The sequence below is a fragment of the Scatophagus argus genome, chromosome 9 (assembly GCF_020382885.2).
Source record: "Scatophagus argus isolate fScaArg1 chromosome 9, fScaArg1.pri, whole genome shotgun sequence".
Classification (NCBI taxonomy): Eukaryota; Metazoa; Chordata; class Actinopteri; family Scatophagidae; genus Scatophagus; species Scatophagus argus.
In genome coordinates, this window is record NC_058501.1 from 13,251,309 (window position 1) to 13,267,515 (window position 16,207).

At 39.1% G+C, this 16,207-nt stretch overlaps 4 protein-coding genes across 4 annotated transcripts in view; 3 read left to right on the plus strand and 1 right to left on the minus strand.

The window, feature by feature from the left end:
* The window catches only part of fhod3b (formin homology 2 domain containing 3b), a 92,733-nt gene extending 83,012 nt beyond the window's left edge, over positions 1-9,721 (minus strand). The window contains exon 1 of the mRNA XM_046398785.1: positions 9,593-9,721. The gene's annotated coding sequence lies outside the window, so the exon portion shown is untranslated. The remainder of the gene's footprint in view (positions 1-9,592) is intronic.
* On the plus strand, positions 268-4,712 carry slc6a19b (solute carrier family 6 member 19b). The gene is made up of 12 exons (XM_046398786.1): positions 268-549; positions 1,797-1,937; positions 2,020-2,157; positions 2,251-2,432; positions 2,515-2,625; positions 2,942-3,054; positions 3,146-3,274; positions 3,367-3,523; positions 3,619-3,823; positions 3,903-4,062; positions 4,272-4,434; positions 4,526-4,712. The coding sequence occupies exons 1-12, from the start codon at positions 351-353 to the stop codon at positions 4,706-4,708; spliced, it is 1,881 nt and encodes a 626-aa protein (XP_046254742.1). The 5' UTR covers positions 268-350; the 3' UTR covers positions 4,709-4,712.
* Positions 5,556-10,818, plus strand: LOC124064378 (sodium-dependent neutral amino acid transporter B(0)AT3-like). The gene is made up of 12 exons (XM_046398792.1): positions 5,556-6,187; positions 7,281-7,421; positions 7,584-7,721; positions 7,840-8,021; positions 8,490-8,600; positions 8,684-8,796; positions 8,896-9,024; positions 9,349-9,505; positions 9,599-9,803; positions 9,961-10,120; positions 10,201-10,363; positions 10,487-10,818. Exons 1-12 carry the CDS (start codon positions 6,016-6,018, stop codon positions 10,664-10,666), a joined length of 1,851 nt encoding a protein of 616 aa, XP_046254748.1. The 5' UTR covers positions 5,556-6,015; the 3' UTR covers positions 10,667-10,818.
* A 1,501-nt stretch (positions 10,819-12,319) lies between these two features.
* Positions 12,320-16,179, plus strand: si:ch211-254p10.2 (solute carrier family 40 member 1). Its single transcript, XM_046398793.1, has 8 exons — positions 12,320-12,422; positions 12,517-12,584; positions 12,748-12,907; positions 13,237-13,352; positions 13,549-13,675; positions 13,874-14,131; positions 14,707-15,381; positions 15,920-16,179. The coding sequence occupies exons 1-8, from the start codon at positions 12,320-12,322 to the stop codon at positions 16,177-16,179; spliced, it is 1,767 nt and encodes a 588-aa protein (XP_046254749.1).
* Positions 16,180-16,207: the final 28 nt, after the last annotated feature.

Genomic DNA, 16,207 nt, shown 5'->3' on the forward strand with positions numbered 1-16,207 from the left:
AAGCTCTAATCCACATATTGTACCACTGCATATGAAAACTTGAAAATTCGGGTCGCTCTTTCAGGTGTTACCATACAATAAATACCATAATAACAGTTGTTTTTTTCCAATAAACCTCAGTAGGGTCGGAGAAACTAGAGTCCTTTCTGAAGGTTCACTGATCCTTTCACCAGAAGATAAGATGCTGACAGACCATCAAGCGTGGTTAACGAGTGCTGATGTTCTCTGACAGCACAGCCTAGTCAATCTATTACAGAGGTCTATTACATATTGCAGGATCACACAGTGTGAGATTCACATCCCAGCGCTGCACTGTCGTGTCCCTGCAATACTACAGTGTTAGACAGATCATGAAGTTAAAACTACCCAATCCAGGGCTGGAGGACAGGATATTGTCCCATCAGCAGCTGGACAAGCTGGAAGATGAAGAGGCTGGAGACAGACCAAAATGGAACAACAAGGCCCAATACATGCTGACCTGTGTAGGGTTTTGTGTGGGACTTGGAAACGTCTGGAGGTTCCCGTATCTGTGTCAGAGTCATGGAGGAGGCGAGTCATCATTTTAACTATTTACACAGTTTGAACAGAAGAGAGAGAATTCATACCTAATTATACCTAATCCAGACTAGGGATAGATCGATTATTGGGCCCAGCCTGTCCGACTGCAGATAAAGTAAATTAATTTAAAAATGCTCTTCTGTGGCTCTGCGCATTAATCACTTTCATCTAAGAGGGAGCTCATTTTATTTTATATACTTTCAGGCAGCTTAACCTATAATAATACAATTGTTAATAATAGTCCATTTATATTTTGTATTTATAATCTGACTCTGCAAAACAACTATTAACTGAATAAATGTGGTGGAGTAAGAAGTACAATATTTGCCTCCAAAATGTAGGGGTGAAGTACAAAGCAGCAGAAAATGTAAATAGTCAGTAAGTAATACAAAGTAAGTTGAACTTAGTTACATTCTATCACAGTTTACTCTAAGATTTTCATATTTACTACAAATGTGCATCGGTTCCAAACATCAATTATTGGTCTCCTTGATTACTAATGACTGGTATTGGTATCTTTGTTGAATAAAAACAAAAACAAAACAACATATTGGTTAACTCCTAACCCAGGCCTAATGGAAGAGTACACTAGCATTAGGTATAATCCCATACATCTATATTTGCATTTACTTTACAGACATAGGTTAAGTTGGTTACAAAATTATAAGGTCTCCAAAGGATTTTGCTTGAATGATAAAACAAGCAGGAAAACATTTGGTTTTAAGTACTGGGCACTGTTAGTCAGTCATGGATTTTTTTTCTTTGGCTTCTCTTTGACTTGATATTTATAAGCTTTATTTTTATTTAGGGATAGTTAAAATATATTGAACTGAGCTGAACAGAATTGTTTTTGATGAGTAGGAATGACAGTGAGGTGTATATAACAGTGGACATCCCTTGTCCAAGTGAAAGTGTTAATAAGCACATCACGAGACCGCCAATCCAATAATAACTTTAGCCTGATAAGAGCTGCGAAACACATCATCGCACATCAGCATGAACTCAAAAGGGTAGATTGTAACTGACCTGTTCAGATAAGAAGTCTTTAAGCTTAACAGGAAACCCTTGTAAAGTGCTCACTGTAAGCACATTATGAACCTGACTGCATTCACTGTCTGACTCTGCATGTGCTCACGTGCATCCTAAATGATTAACATGAGGATCTTCAAGATTTCACGATCAGCTCAGGGTGTATTGTAAACATGATACCACTGACAGTTCCTTTGTTTTTCCTTCAGGTGCCTTTATGATACCATTTCTGATCCTGCTGGTTCTTGAAGGAATCCCATTGCTGCATCTTGAGTTTGCCATTGGTCAGCGTTTAAGAAGAGGGAGTTTGGGAGTGTGGGCTACGATCCATCCTTACTTAACAGGCATTGGTGAGAAATGGTTTGCATGATATTTGTACCAACTGGTGAAAAAGTGCCTAGCATGAAACCCATTTAAAACATTTGTTGGCAGGAATTGCATCCATGTGTGTATCTCTGACGATCAGTCTCTACTACAACACCATCATTGCCTGGATCATGTGGTACTTCTTCAACTCATTTCAAGAGCCTCTGCCTTGGAGTCAGTGTCCCATAAATGTCAATTTAACAGGTAGCTCTACTGGCTCTGTGCTTTTACAGAAAGAAAAGTCAGAAACTCTTTATTTTTGGCTTAGTGACACACACTGTTGTTCGATTTTGTCAGGTCTTGTCCCAGAGTGTGAGAGGAGCTCCTCTGTAGATTATTTCTGGTACAGGGAGACTCTGAACACAACACCAGCGTTGGAAGAGTCCGGCGGTCTGCAGTGGTGGATGCTATTATGCCATATTTGCGCATGGTCTGTGCTCTATATCTGCATCATTCGTGGTATTGAGACTACTGGGAAGGTACAGCAAATTGCTTACTGATTTTAAAGAGATTTATGAGTTGAGTTAAACAATAGTTACACAAATACTTTATTTTCCTAAGGCTGTGTATGTGACTTCAACCCTTCCTTATGTGGTGCTGACAATATTTCTGATCAGAGGATTGACCCTGAAGGGTTCTTTGAATGGAGTAAAGTTTCTCTTCACACCAGACGTAAGTTGAATTTTTAAGTTCACTTCAGGAATCACTCTGATTAGTGAGTGCAAAAGAGAAATCAGAAGACATTGAATGTCCTTAAATATATTTAAATCCTATTCGGCAAATACAGGGATAACATTAAGGGGAAAGCAGTGAGGATTAATTATGTTTATGTTATTTTTTCAGTAAACATTTTTATCTGTTTGGGTTGCTCCAACAGTTAGACCTGTTTATGGGATCCTCAGTGAAATTCCTTATTGGATATATTTTATAGCCCATGCAGTGCAATAATCAGTTGATCCATAATTGTCTACTTTACTAATTCTTCCAGTTAACAGAGCTGGCGAAGCCAGCGACATGGCTTGATGCGGGTGCTCAGGTTTTCTATTCCTTCTCTCTGGCTTTCGGTGGTCTCATTTCCTTCTCCAGCTATAACTCCGTGCAGTATGTTTGGTTATTTTGTTTTAAGTGGAATCATTTACAGTACAGTAATAGCACTACACTGTAGATAAGTAAAATTGCATTTTTCCTTAAGCAACAACTGTGAGCAGGATGCAGTGATCATCTCTATCATCAATGGAATCACCTCAGTGTATGCTGCAACTGTCATTTATACCATTATTGGCTTCAGAGCAACAGAGAGATTTGACAGCTGCCTGTCTGGGTACGTCGTTCACTCTTTTTTGTCAAATGACCTCATATCTTTCTCTTTCTCAGCAGTACATCAATTGTGAAAACCTTTCTGACTTCTTTTAGAAATATCATAGCATTGCTCAATGTGTTTGAGCTTGCTGAGGGCGACATCACTGACAGCAACTACAATCAGGTTGTTCAACGTCTTAATGAAACATACCCTGATGTTATTCAAGGGCTGGACCTAAAGACCTGCGACTTAAATACTTTTCTCAGTGAGGTAAAATTTCAGCAACTTTGTGCAATGCTTTGTGAAATATTTATTATCAAATGATCGTATCTCGCTTTGCCATAATGCAGTCTGTTTGGGAATAGGGAATTGAAGGAACTGGTTTAGCCTTCATTGTGTTCACTGAGGCTATCACCAAGATGCCCATCTCACCGGTGTGGGCCGTCCTTTTCTTCATAATGCTCTTCTGTCTCGGCCTGTCATCTATGTTTGGTAACATCGAGGGAGTTCTGGTACCACTGCAAGACCTCAAAGTTTTCCCTAAGACATGGCCCAAAGAGGCTGTAACTGGTAACTCCCACATCAATTCTCCCATTTTATATTAATAGGGATTTCTAGTATATATGATCAATTCTTTGCTCTCTTTCAGGTGTAACATGCTTGCTCTGCTGTCTAGTGGGGCTAATATTTCTCCAAGGCTCTGGAAACTACTGGCTTTCACTCTTTGACACTTATGGAGGATCCATCCCTCTGCTAGTTGTTGCCTTCTGCGAGATGATCTCAGTGGTGTACATTTATGGGATAGACAGGTAATATGAAAACACATATTAAGTTTTGTTTCATATATAACTAAATGCATACGGTGTAGACAAACTGTTGTCAACATGATTTACCGTACACAGCATGTCAAAGTTAAAAAAATGTTTTCATAATTACTGTACTGTTGTTAATTGCATCTTTAGATTTTCTCTTCTGTTGTCTTCATACTCTTGTCAATGCATAATATGTGTCATTTTAGGTTCAATGATGATATAAAGTTCATGATTGGACACAAGCCAAACTTCTTCTGGCAGGCATCATGGAGAGTCATCAGCCCACTCATTATGTTATTCATCTTGGTGTTTTACTTCATCACTAAAGTTTCTGAAAAGCTCCTTTACAAAGCCTGGGATCCTGAATCGGTAGATATTAATTTATTTTGACATGATTGCCATAGAATTATGGATAATCACACAAAAACTCAAATTATAACATTTCTCTCTGTCTTTTCAGGAGAAATTCCCTACACTGGAGGAAAAGCCATATCCTGTCTGGATCTATGTGATCATCTTTGTACTGGCAGGACTACCCAGTATCGCTGTACCTTTAGTTGCTGTCTGGAAATGTTTAAAGACAAAGAAGAAGGATAGGTCTGACAAAATTCAAACGAACAAGACCATAAAATCTCCAACCTAATCTTCTCGTGTAATTTAAAAAAATTCTCTTTTATTTTTCAAGAATGTTTAAATGAATTGATGATGAATGATGATGTGACAATGAAAGCTCAAAAACTCAAAGGAGCTTGCCATCCCCAGAGAAGAGTTGCTAGTATGGCTAGAAACACTATAAATTATGGCTTCAAATCATGCAGAGTTACCATTATCGTCAGAAAATCAGAATTCTATATATACACTGGGTTGCATTACGTTGTACAGTCCACGTGTTCATGACACTGTGACCATCGACTGTTTGCTTTGAGGCACAATATCTGAACTGAAACGAATGGGCACCAGCAATGTGCTCTGCATCATTATTCTTCAAGCTCTATTGGCTTTGCATATGGTCTTGAATCTGAGACTAAATCTAAGTGTTTATGCTTCCTAACAAATTAGCATTTTGTCAAATTACAGCAGAGAAATTGGTAAAATAAATTTCTGCAGATTTCTGTCCCAGGTCCACTTCTTGGAGGTTATGTACAATTTGACAGCATCTAGCACGTGATTAAACAGCTGAGACTGAGAAGAAGCACTGCTCCAGAAGGAAGCCATTTAAGGACGGTACATATTTCTGTCCAGCTGGGGTCACCATTGCGTTGTGTTGACGGTGTGGAGTGATTAAATCAGCTGCATATTATGAGTTATAATCCCTCATTTACTACATTACATGTAATTTGTGAAGTGAATCACATTATGTGTGCTTTAAGACTTTGTTTCTTTATGAGTTTTCTGATTTTCTGTTAAAAATAATAGATGTGACTGTTTGACTGACTAGTTTGAATATGATTCACATAATAAATTACTATTATATGACATTTTGAATAGTGGTTTTGGAGATTAAGACTGATAAGGAATTCCATCGACACTACATGTTTTATTTTCCCTGTTTAAGTGGTGTTCGATAAACACCACTGACTAAAATAACCCAGACTGTCTGCAAATAAAAGCAATGTAAACTGTATCACGTAGCAAATTGAAAGAGCTTGCTTACGATCACACTTTTTCTCCCAGGGTTCTTTTTATTTTTTCCATCTATTATAATGGGTCGCATTACAATCAGCTGTTATCGTCTGTTTTCATCATCATATCATGTCACTTCACTCAAAGGGCTTTTTATTAAACAAACCAACCAAGGAAAAATGAGGCTGATAAGGAAAAAGTTGCCCCTTCACCTCCTGATACAAAACACGTAACTAGTCACCAGGACCTCCCAGCTTTTCAGACAAAGTCAAAGACAAGCACGCAGACAAAAAGATTTGCACCTCATAAAATATACAGAAACAAGTGATGGATAGAGAGCTTGAAAGTGCTGAGCAAATGCAGATAGATGAGCCAAAAGAGATTGATGAGAGACCAAAATGGGACAATAAAGTTCAGTATTTGCTAACTTGCATAGGTTTTGCCGTGGGACTCGGTAATGTGTGGAGATTTCCATATTTGTGTCAAGTCTACGGTGGAGGTAAGAGCCTTTCATTTACAGTGTGCTGTGTAATGTCAACATCAAAAATAAAGCTGGACACAAATCTGGCTTTTCATGTGGCTTTCCATGATAAGAAATGTTTTACATTCAATTGTCAGCTTTAAAAATAAGAAACTGAATTATTGCTGTCATTTTAAAAACATTTTTAATAATTTCTTGTAAGTTATGAAAATATCAAAAAACATTTCTTGGAAATAAATTACAACATAAACACACTCTGAGACACCAGAGTTTTCTCTTTAGCCTTTCTTTAACCGTCACCATTTCACTGCCTGTATTACTGTGTGTGTCATGACTGAGACATGGTTACAGATATTATGTGACTATGATGTTTCATGCTGTAATTATCCTTCCAGTACACAATTGACCATTTCACTAATCAACTTTTCAACATAAAATAAACATAATTATCTTGATTAATACTTACAATTACAGTGAGTAATTGGAAAAAAATTCTAACTGCATAATTAGACATACTGGCAAAACTGATTTCCACATGTAGCTCACTTAAAACATTTATGTGACTGTTGTGAGTCAGCAGGTCCTAATTGGTGAATTCTCTTTTCACTCTCTGTTCTTGCTCTGCTTTTTCATCTAAAAAACTCATTTTTCTTCTTTATTTTTAAGGTGGAGGTCAAACTAGAATTGTGTCTGTCCAGAGGGATTTTAATCTGTTTTAGGACAGAGATGATGCCTCAGTGATTTTTAACTGTAGGATTTTCTCTAATAAAAAGTTCTCACACATTCATTTTCTTCATTGCTTCATAGCAACTTGTATAGTTTACTGAATACTTTGTTTATCGATTAAACATAGTAGCAAATGGTTTTACTACTCCACATAGTGGTGTGCAAAATATACAGTAGATTGTGTGATTATGATAAAGCACTGACTGTTGATAATAAAATGTCCAGTACATGGGAGCGGAATGACCTTCAGCTGTAAACACAGTGCCGATGTTTGCTAAGGTGAAGGTAAATTGCTTGCTGAAAAAAGTCATGTTTATTGTTTGATTGTCAGTCCTTAAAATAATATTGGCCAATATTATCACCTATAAATGTTCTTAATTTCAAGGGGCTTTCCTGATTCCTTATGCCATTGCCTTGGTGTTTGAGGGACTTCCTCTGCTGCATATGGAATTGGCCATCGGACAACGGCTCCGCATGGGAAGTGTGGGCGTGTGGAATTCAATTTCCCCATATATGGGGGGTTTAGGTGAGACGGTTTGGTAGCAATGGAGTAAGTTCGGAATTTACCAAAAGGAAGCAAAACAATGGGGAATGTACTGCTCAACAAAGCAAAACCTCTGTATGACTGCTCTTGCATCACTGCCATCCATAACATAGAGAACTTTCTTGGTGAATAACATATACACAGGTGTGGCTTCCATGATCGTATCCTTCCTAGTTGGCCTGTTCTACAACATGATACTGGCCTGGATCCTCTGGTACTTCTTCCACTCCTTTCAAAGTCCACTTCCCTGGAGGGACTGCCCATTAAACTTGAACCATACCGGTAATTTTTACATCATAACTATGCAAATCAACAATAATAATGCTGAATAATAACCAAATTAAAAGGCAGATCAGGATATGAACATTTGATCAGGATGTGAACAATCTCTTTGATGCAGGCTATGTGAGTGAATGTGAAAAGAGCTCATCTGTGAATTATTTTTGGTATCGTGAAACACTGAACATAACACCAAACATCGAGACCAGCGGGACCTTACAGTGGTGGCTTGTGCTGTGTCTTGCATCTGCTTGGTGCATCGTGTACATCTGCTTCATACGTGGAATTGAGACTATTGGAAAGGTAATTTACCTGTTTGATTTAATGCGACGAATGATTTTCGTTGTTATATCTTTTTGTTATATCTTTATATCCAAGATACCAGTAGTTAATGTTGGTCCCATTTCTAAGGTTTTATCTCACACAGATAAAACATCCATGAATATAAAATAGATCTTTGTTTCACACAATGCAAGTATAAATACAGCTGCCTAATCAGCCACTGTGATGTGAGAACGAAAGGCAGAAGTGCATCCCAAAGTAAAATCTGGCTTCAGCTTCATCGCTGACAGAAATTCACCAGGCAAACAACATAATCTACGTCATTTACAGTTACAAAAACTGAAAAAAAAAGTTCAGCGAAAGCAGGACTCACCAATAATGTTGCTCAACAAATTTTCACATGTATTTTGCATCCTCATAGAGGTTGCATTAATGCACGGATGAATGTGAATGTGAAACATTTTATCAACATTGAAATTATTTCAACAGGCTATTTATGTCACAGCTACCTTTCCGTATCTTGTTTTGACCATGTTCTTGGTCAGAGCCTTGACTCTGTCTGGAGCCACCGATGGTTTAATATATCTCTTCACGCCAAATGTGAGTTTGTCATATTTTTTTTCTTATTGAACTAATTTAATGACTAAAATCTGATATCTAACTAATTAATGTGTTCATCACAGTGGGAAACACTGAAAAATCCTGCGGTCTGGTTGGATGCTGCTACTCAGATATTTTTCTCTTTATCTTTGGCCTTTGGGGGACTTATTGCCTTTTCCAGTTACAATGCTCAGAAGTAAGGTCATTCTGAACACATTTCAACTAATGAAAGAGAATATGCATTTGTACAAAATTTCTAAAGGTAAAATTAAAAGACACTATTTTATGCTTGCAGGAATAACTGTGAGAAAGATGCCCTAATTGTTGGATGTGTGAACAGTTTTACATCGATATATGCATCGATTCCTATTTTCGCAATTCTTGGATTTAAAGCGAATGAAAACTACAACAACTGCAAAAACTGGTACGTAACATCGAGGTAATTATGACGTGCCATAGTACAGTATATCCAACTTGATTATTATACAGTATTATTATTAAATGTGCAGCTGATGATTATGTAATTCCAAGTTGTCAGATCCCAGAGCAATGTGACTGCTATGACTACACCATAGCTGTCACTTCAATATTAGCAACATAAAAAATTAAGAGCACTGTTTTTACTCAAATAACCTTAACTATTAATCAAATAACCATTAGTAAAAACCCATCCGTAAATAGTCATAGTTATGTTTAGCAGCAATGACTGTAGTGTTGACTGACTGATTTCATTTCTTGCTGATTTTAGGAACATACTAACATTGACAAATGCGTTTAACATCGGGGATGAAAACATAACTCTTGAAAACTACGGTGACTGGTTAAACTATCTCAACAACTCTAATCCCTCAGAGGTCGAAAGCCTCAATCTAAAGACCTGTGATCTACAGACTTTCTTGGACCAGGTAGTACCATCTGTTACCACTAAAGTAGCTTTGATTTTCTTTTTTTTTTTTGTATGTGTGTGCATGAGCTCATGTATCACGTCCTACCTGTAGAGTGCCTCTGGGACCGGACTGGCCTTCATTGTGTTTACTGAGGCGGTGATAAAAATGCCCGGCTCTCAGGTGTGGGCAGTGCTCTTCTTTGTCATGCTCTTCAGCCTTGGCCTGTCCTCCATGTTTGGAAATCTAGAAGGGGTCCTTACTCCTCTGCTGGACCTGCATGTGATTCCAGCCTGGATTCCTAAGGAAATTTTCACAGGTAAACCAAAAAAAATCTCATATAGTCTTTGTGAATGACTGGCCCTGACAACACTAGCCTGTATTACAATACTAAAAACTGACAAGTTTAGGTATCCAAATATCCATTACTGTACAGAAATTTTATATCTTCTATATTTTCTTTTGTTTACTCATAGGTTTAATTTGCCTCGCATCCTTTGCTGTGGCCCTCATCTTTACTTTGGGCTCTGGAAACTACTGGCTGGAGATTTTCAACAACTATGTGGGCTCCATGCCTCTGCTCATCATAGCATTCTTTGAGATCATCAGTGTGGCATACATCTATGGAATAAACAGGTAATCCTGTAAGTGATGTCATAACTATACTTACAATATTACAGCATATTTGAATGATATGTGTTTCCATGTGTCCACAGGTTTAATGACGACATTGAATGGATGACAGGTCATAGACCAAACATCTACTGGCAGGCCACTTGGCGCTTCATCAGTCCAGTCATGCTTCTCGTGGTTTTTGTGGCATACGTCGTAACCTCAGCTGAACAGCAACCGACATATAACGCCTGGAACCCAGACTACGTGAGAAAGATTTTACAATTGCTCTTCAACATCACTGTGTAAAATATGTTAAATCTGTCACACAATGTAAAAAAAACAAAACAAAACAAAAAACATTGACTTTCCACTCCATTACCTCCCAAGGTGTACTTCCCCCTGGCTGATGTTCAGCACTATCCTGGATGGGTTAGTGCTATCTGTGGGCTCTTATGTGTCCTCCCTGTTGTTTCCATTCCTTCTGTGGCCCTCTACAAATTCACCGGCTTCCTGAAGAAACACATCATGAACATGCACAACCAAAACCCATACGCAAATGAACTGTAAATGGAAATTTGTTGCTGTTTGATCTGATCTGTGGTAAGAACTACCAGTGGTACATGTCAGATATTTTATCATTTAATAATTTTGCATTGTGTATATTCATTTGGAAAAAAATGGCTTTATCGATTATTATTGTTTTTATGTTGCAAGTATTATGTTTTATGTTCTATCTTTTGCATAGTATGGTATTGCAAGCTTCTAATTACATTAGTTTAAATTAAACAGTGTAGTATATTGGTCGCATCAGTTGTAATTTCAGTATATTTGCTTAATTAAAACACATGAATTTTGTCTTAATTTACACAGTGTATTTGTATTGGTGAAGGAAAAGCAAATAGCATCGGCAAGATCAAATCAATGCCACACAATATCCCTGAAAAAAATATGAATGACAAAATATCAAAGGCTTGAGCGGAATATCAGATTTGTGTTAATATTTGAATAAAAGAAGACAACAGTTAATTTCCTGTGTTTGCATTTTGAATGGGAACAAAAGGACAGTGATGGCTAACTTTTCTGAATGGTTTGTGATAAGAGTATTATTAATTCTCACAAAAAATTCGGTTTGTTTTTTATGTTCATTTGTAACAGTGTTGTTTATGTACGCTCTGTGAACATCAGCACTGTGGCCATGATTTCTTATTATGATGCATCATCTTGTACATCACATTGTCATCTGCAGGGAAAAGCTTTTGTCATGTGAAATAATCTGCTTTCTACCTCCTGCTGCCTGCAAGTGCGAGGAGTGATGTAGTGTTGCATGATGTGTCCTTTATGTAACTTCTTTGCATGTCAACAGTGCATGTGGGCGTATGGAGGACTGAGCTTGTGAGGTTGCATGCATGTGCTCACTGACCATTCGCATGTGTGTATTTTGAGTCATACAAGTTACACGGTTGTCCTTTTTTGTGGTGTGGGTGGACAGTGATATTGTCCACCCAATGTCACGTGCTTTGGAATATGCTGGCTGCCTTTGTTGTCCCTCTGCCTGTTCTGCTTTTCTGGCACTTTCATACAATGGTGCACTTCAACACTGTGATGTTATTAAGCCTTTCAAACTACTACAGCTTGAATTCCAGCTCTCAGGAAAGACTAGCATCCCAATGTAGGATATATGGCACAAGACACATCATCGAGGAACAACAGCAAGGATTGAGTGTAACATCAGAGCAAAGGTGACTCACCCTGCATTGACTTATGGGAGCTTTAATTGTTGTTAGTCTAAAACTGCATTTACAGAGTGAAGCTAATGCTATTTTCAGTATTGCCATATCTAAATAGTTGACAGAATCTTACTGTTTTCTTTTTTGTCACAATCTGATAGTCATTACTTTAGTCTCTAGGATTTCTGAAAAAACACTAAAAACAAATTCGGTGTGAGTGTGTGACTGATGTGAAATTAGATGAGTACTTAATATTAATAGTGTTGCGCCATCCTCTTCAGAACTGCATTCTTGAATGTTAATAAATTAATAACCAATCATGTTTTAAGTGGTCTTAACATTCATGCAGCCAAAAAATAATCTTAGTGTATTTCTGAACATCATTAAGCAATGCCGTGATCTACAATAAGGAAACACTGTACCATCAACAAAGGAGACAAGGGTGCAACAAGTTCAACGTTTTTGTTTTTTACCTCTGATCCTACTCTAGGCAATGTCCCAGCGAGCAGATGCCTCCCAGTGTGGTGGGGTTGTAGTCGAGTTTGAGTCCGACAACATCAGGGATGCAAGAGCTAAAAAAGCTAGGAGTATAACAGGTGAATTCAATTTTAAATCCAACTTGAATTTGTGCAATGAGGTTGCAGCCTATATGACGTGTGCTTATTTGATTTTCATGCATTTCCTCACAAGGTTCAGCTCTTATCTACCTCAAGGGTCCCAAGTTTCTCATCTATGTCAGTGGAGCATTGTCAATGTGGGTAAGAATCATTTCCTGAGGAAACAGATTCCTGGAGAAATAGATAGGACATCGAAACTTAAATAACTGCCAGGTAGTCTACTTACTGTAATCTGTGTGACAGCATACAGACAGCACCTCAAAAAACAACACATAATGATGACCTTTTATGTTGTGTTAAACAGGGTGACCGCATGTGGCACTTTGCAATCTCTGTGTTCCTGATTGAGCTGTACGGCCGTAACCTGCTGCTGACTGCTGTGTTTGGATTGGTAGTGGCTGGGTCAGTGCTCCTATTTGGGGCTTTGATTGGAGACTGGGTTGATCGCAATCCCAGGAATAAAGGTATACACAATAATTTCACACCCATTTGAAAATTTGTAGCATGCAGTATACCACAGAACAGCGATATAGATCAGTGGATCTCAATCTTGGGCCCAGACGTTTGCTGGCTTTCTATCCCACTGGGTGGTAAATTGCATTCCCCTGATGTCTCAAGTGTAAATCAGTGCTTGATTTGATAGCTACCAGGACCAGCAAGACTCAAAGGACAAGGTTCACAGCCACTGACTCATATCTGTAAAAGCCAGCATTATTATTATTATTATTATTTTTACAGAATATATCATGTATGTTCTGAGGGTCTGAAACTGTTTTTCTGTCCCCTGTTTTAGTTGCACATGCGTCTCTTTTCATTCAGAACATCTCAGTGACAGTATGTAGCATTGTCCTCATGTTGGTGTTCTTATATAAGCAAAGGATTGAACAGATCTGGGATGGATGGCTTACTGTGAGTAGACACTACATACCCGACTAATAATTACATTTCATAATTATATTTCATAATTGATAAGAAGTTTATCTGCAAACCGAATATTGCTGCTGTTGTTGTTCCCTCTGTACTGTGTCCCTGTTGTCTCTGTGTCTGAGCTTGTGGCTACTCTTTGCTGTCATAGTAACATGTTGCATCACAAAACTTACACAAGGTGGTTTGTTATACGGTGGTGATCGTCCTGGCAGATGTGGCAAACCTTGCAAGCACAGCACTGACAATTGCCATTCAGAGGGACTGGATTGTGGTTATCACAGGCTACAACCGAGGTCACCTTGCTGGTAAGGAGGACTTCATTCTCTGTGAATGCACAAACAGCATTAGCTTGTAGTTCATGTTTGTCACAGGCTTGCGCCCCTGCTTCTGCATGATGGATTATTTGGCTTACAGGGAATATCTGGTATTGGTCCGTTTCTGATCTTGCCGAAAGTCGTCCGGTGGACGCACATTAACCTCTGTGTCTTTGATCCCAACAAAAGGAATGAATGCAACCATGAGGCGAATAGATCAGGTGACTAACATCCTGGCCCCACTAGCAGTGGGACAGGTCATGACCCTGGCCTCCAATGTAGTTGGCTGCGGCTTCATCCTGGGCTGGAACCTCGTGTCTCTCATTGTGGAATTTTTCTTCTTATCACGGGTGTACCGCATCGTCCCTGCTCTGTCAATCAAACCACCCGTGGAGGAGGAGGCTCAGATGTATCAGCAGAGGATGGAGAGGAGAAGAAGGTCACAAGGTATGGTCTAATCAATGTTGTGTTTTTTTTTTGTTTTGGACTACTTCTATATTCTAGATTTTAACATTAGAATGATTTGAGATTTACTAAACACATGCATAAAGCTGCTTAGCATGATACTACACATGTCAAGTGATTTTGTAGACATAAAAAATAAAAATGAAGTTTTAGAGGAGTGCATCAGATTAAAACATGTAACAATGCTTGCTTTTAGTTGGTAATGTAGAGAAAACATAGATCCCACTTGAATTATACAATTCTATAATTCACCTGCAGCCATCAGCTCAAAGTTCATTACTGCAGTTCTACAGTAATGGACAATCACACAGACACCACAACACAGAATAAAAACGATCATTATTTGAAGACAAACCCCCAGTTTGTGTACAGCAGCCACAGTCTATGGGTTCCCCTGCAGTCCGTGTAGATTAGTGTAGATGGTCTGTATTTGACAGATGGTGTGGATTCTAAAGTGACATGGAGCAGAAGACATGCAGAACTCCCACTGAAGATTTGATCTTAGAAAGTAAAGAACAGAAGTGATGAATGACATTCCTCTTTCTCATTGAACAAAGGTAATGTTGCACAACCTCAACCTCTGACAGAAGGTAACTGCAACACAAGCCTCTACCTAAAAGAAATGACCAACCTGCCGCTGTGTTTCCGGAGATTTCGCCGGCTGGTGAGCACCTGTAAGGACGGCTGGAGGGCCTACTACCGCCAGCCAGTGTTCCTGGCAGGAATGGGTCTAGCCTTCCTCTACACCACAGTCCTGGGCTTTGACTGCATCACCACTGGCTATGCCTACACTCAGGGCATAAGTGGCTCCCTCCTTAGTCTGCTGATGGGTGTATCAGCTATCACAGGGCTGATGGGCACCTTGATGTTCACCAGACTCAGGAAGATCTATGGCCTGGTTAACACAGGCATCATCTCAAGCTGCCTCCATCTGGGCTGCTTGCTGCTGTGTGTGTGCTCAGTGTTTGCTCCTGGCAGCCCCATGGATCTTAGCTTGCTGATGCCCGACATCACCTCCAACTCCTCCACTGAGCTTGGAGGGATGGTAAGCCAAAGGCAAAAGCACACTTACCCTCTGAGGGGAGGCAGCAATCAGCCACTTCTACCCGACCGCTCCTCCATCCACTGGACCAATAACACTGTGCTTTTTGACAACGTGCCCTCAGGCACAGCGCCAGAATCGTACATCTCCATTATCCTGCTATTTTTGGGCGTCATCACGGCACGCGTTGGTGAGTAGATAAGACATCCAAAGCTCACTGGTTTCAAATGACATCAAACTTTAATGAGTCCATATATTATATTAATATACAATGCATGGGAATCCTGACAGCATTAGAACCTGATCCATATCATGTATAGATTGCTATGTAAGGGAAATAGCCACTGTTAAAGTAATTTCAGTAGTATTGCCATTGCATTATCTATCCACTAGAGAGCACTGTGCACAACAACTGTAAAATATGCCACTCAGCACTTATGCTGGTTATATATTTATTATAATTACTGTGTTTCTCCTTTCTCCAGTAGTGTTGTGTTTGTACATGGTATGTGGCATAACCACAATTTTCCCACACTTTCAATATTTAATAATTATACACTAAGAATCCTGATAAAAAGTGTATCACATTAAAAAAAGTATATGTGGGGCTCTAATGAACTATTCCTGTAAATTGTGTGATGAGCCTAATAAACATTGAGCTCTTATGACAAATGGCTATTTTAATAGCCAGGTTGACTTTCAAACTCCAAATGACGTGTGTGTTTTAGGTCTCTGGTCTTTTGACCTGACAGTGACCCAGCTGCTGCAGGAGAACATCTGTGAGTCAGAGAGGGGTGTGGTGAACGGGGTACAGAGCTCTATGAATTATCTGATGGATCTGCTTCACTTCATCATGGTGATCTCCGCCCCACAGCCACAGCACTTCGGCATCCTAGTTATCATTTCTGTACTATTCATCACCACTGGGCACACTATGTACTTCTTGTATGCACACAAAGCCAAGAGAAAACGCTGCCTCGATACATAAGGAGCAGACATGGCATGAGATGTTACCA

Bases quoted from the DNA above. Each gene is read 5' to 3' on its own strand.
- LOC124064378 (XM_046398792.1), top strand. From the start codon at position 6,016: ATGGATAGAGAGCTTGAAAGTGCTGAGCAAATGCAGATAGATGAGCCA. The intron at 9,506-9,598 runs GTAGTACCATCT...TCCTACCTGTAG, and splicing joins TACAGACTTTCTTGGACCAG to AGTGCCTCTGGGACCGGACT. The intron at 9,804-9,960 runs GTAAACCAAAAA...GTTTACTCATAG, and splicing joins TCCTAAGGAAATTTTCACAG to GTTTAATTTGCCTCGCATCC.
- slc6a19b (XM_046398786.1), top strand. From the start codon at position 351: ATGAAGTTAAAACTACCCAATCCAGGGCTGGAGGACAGGATATTGTCC. The intron at 3,055-3,145 runs GTATGTTTGGTT...TTTTTCCTTAAG, and splicing joins TCCAGCTATAACTCCGTGCA to CAACAACTGTGAGCAGGATG. The intron at 3,824-3,902 runs GTAACTCCCACA...GCTCTCTTTCAG, and splicing joins GCCCAAAGAGGCTGTAACTG to GTGTAACATGCTTGCTCTGC.
- si:ch211-254p10.2 (XM_046398793.1), top strand. From the start codon at position 12,320: ATGTCCCAGCGAGCAGATGCCTCCCAGTGTGGTGGGGTTGTAGTCGAG. The intron at 13,353-13,548 runs GTGAGTAGACAC...AACTTACACAAG, and splicing joins TCTGGGATGGATGGCTTACT to GTGGTTTGTTATACGGTGGT. The intron at 14,132-14,706 runs GTATGGTCTAAT...CATTGAACAAAG, and splicing joins GAGGAGAAGAAGGTCACAAG to GTAATGTTGCACAACCTCAA.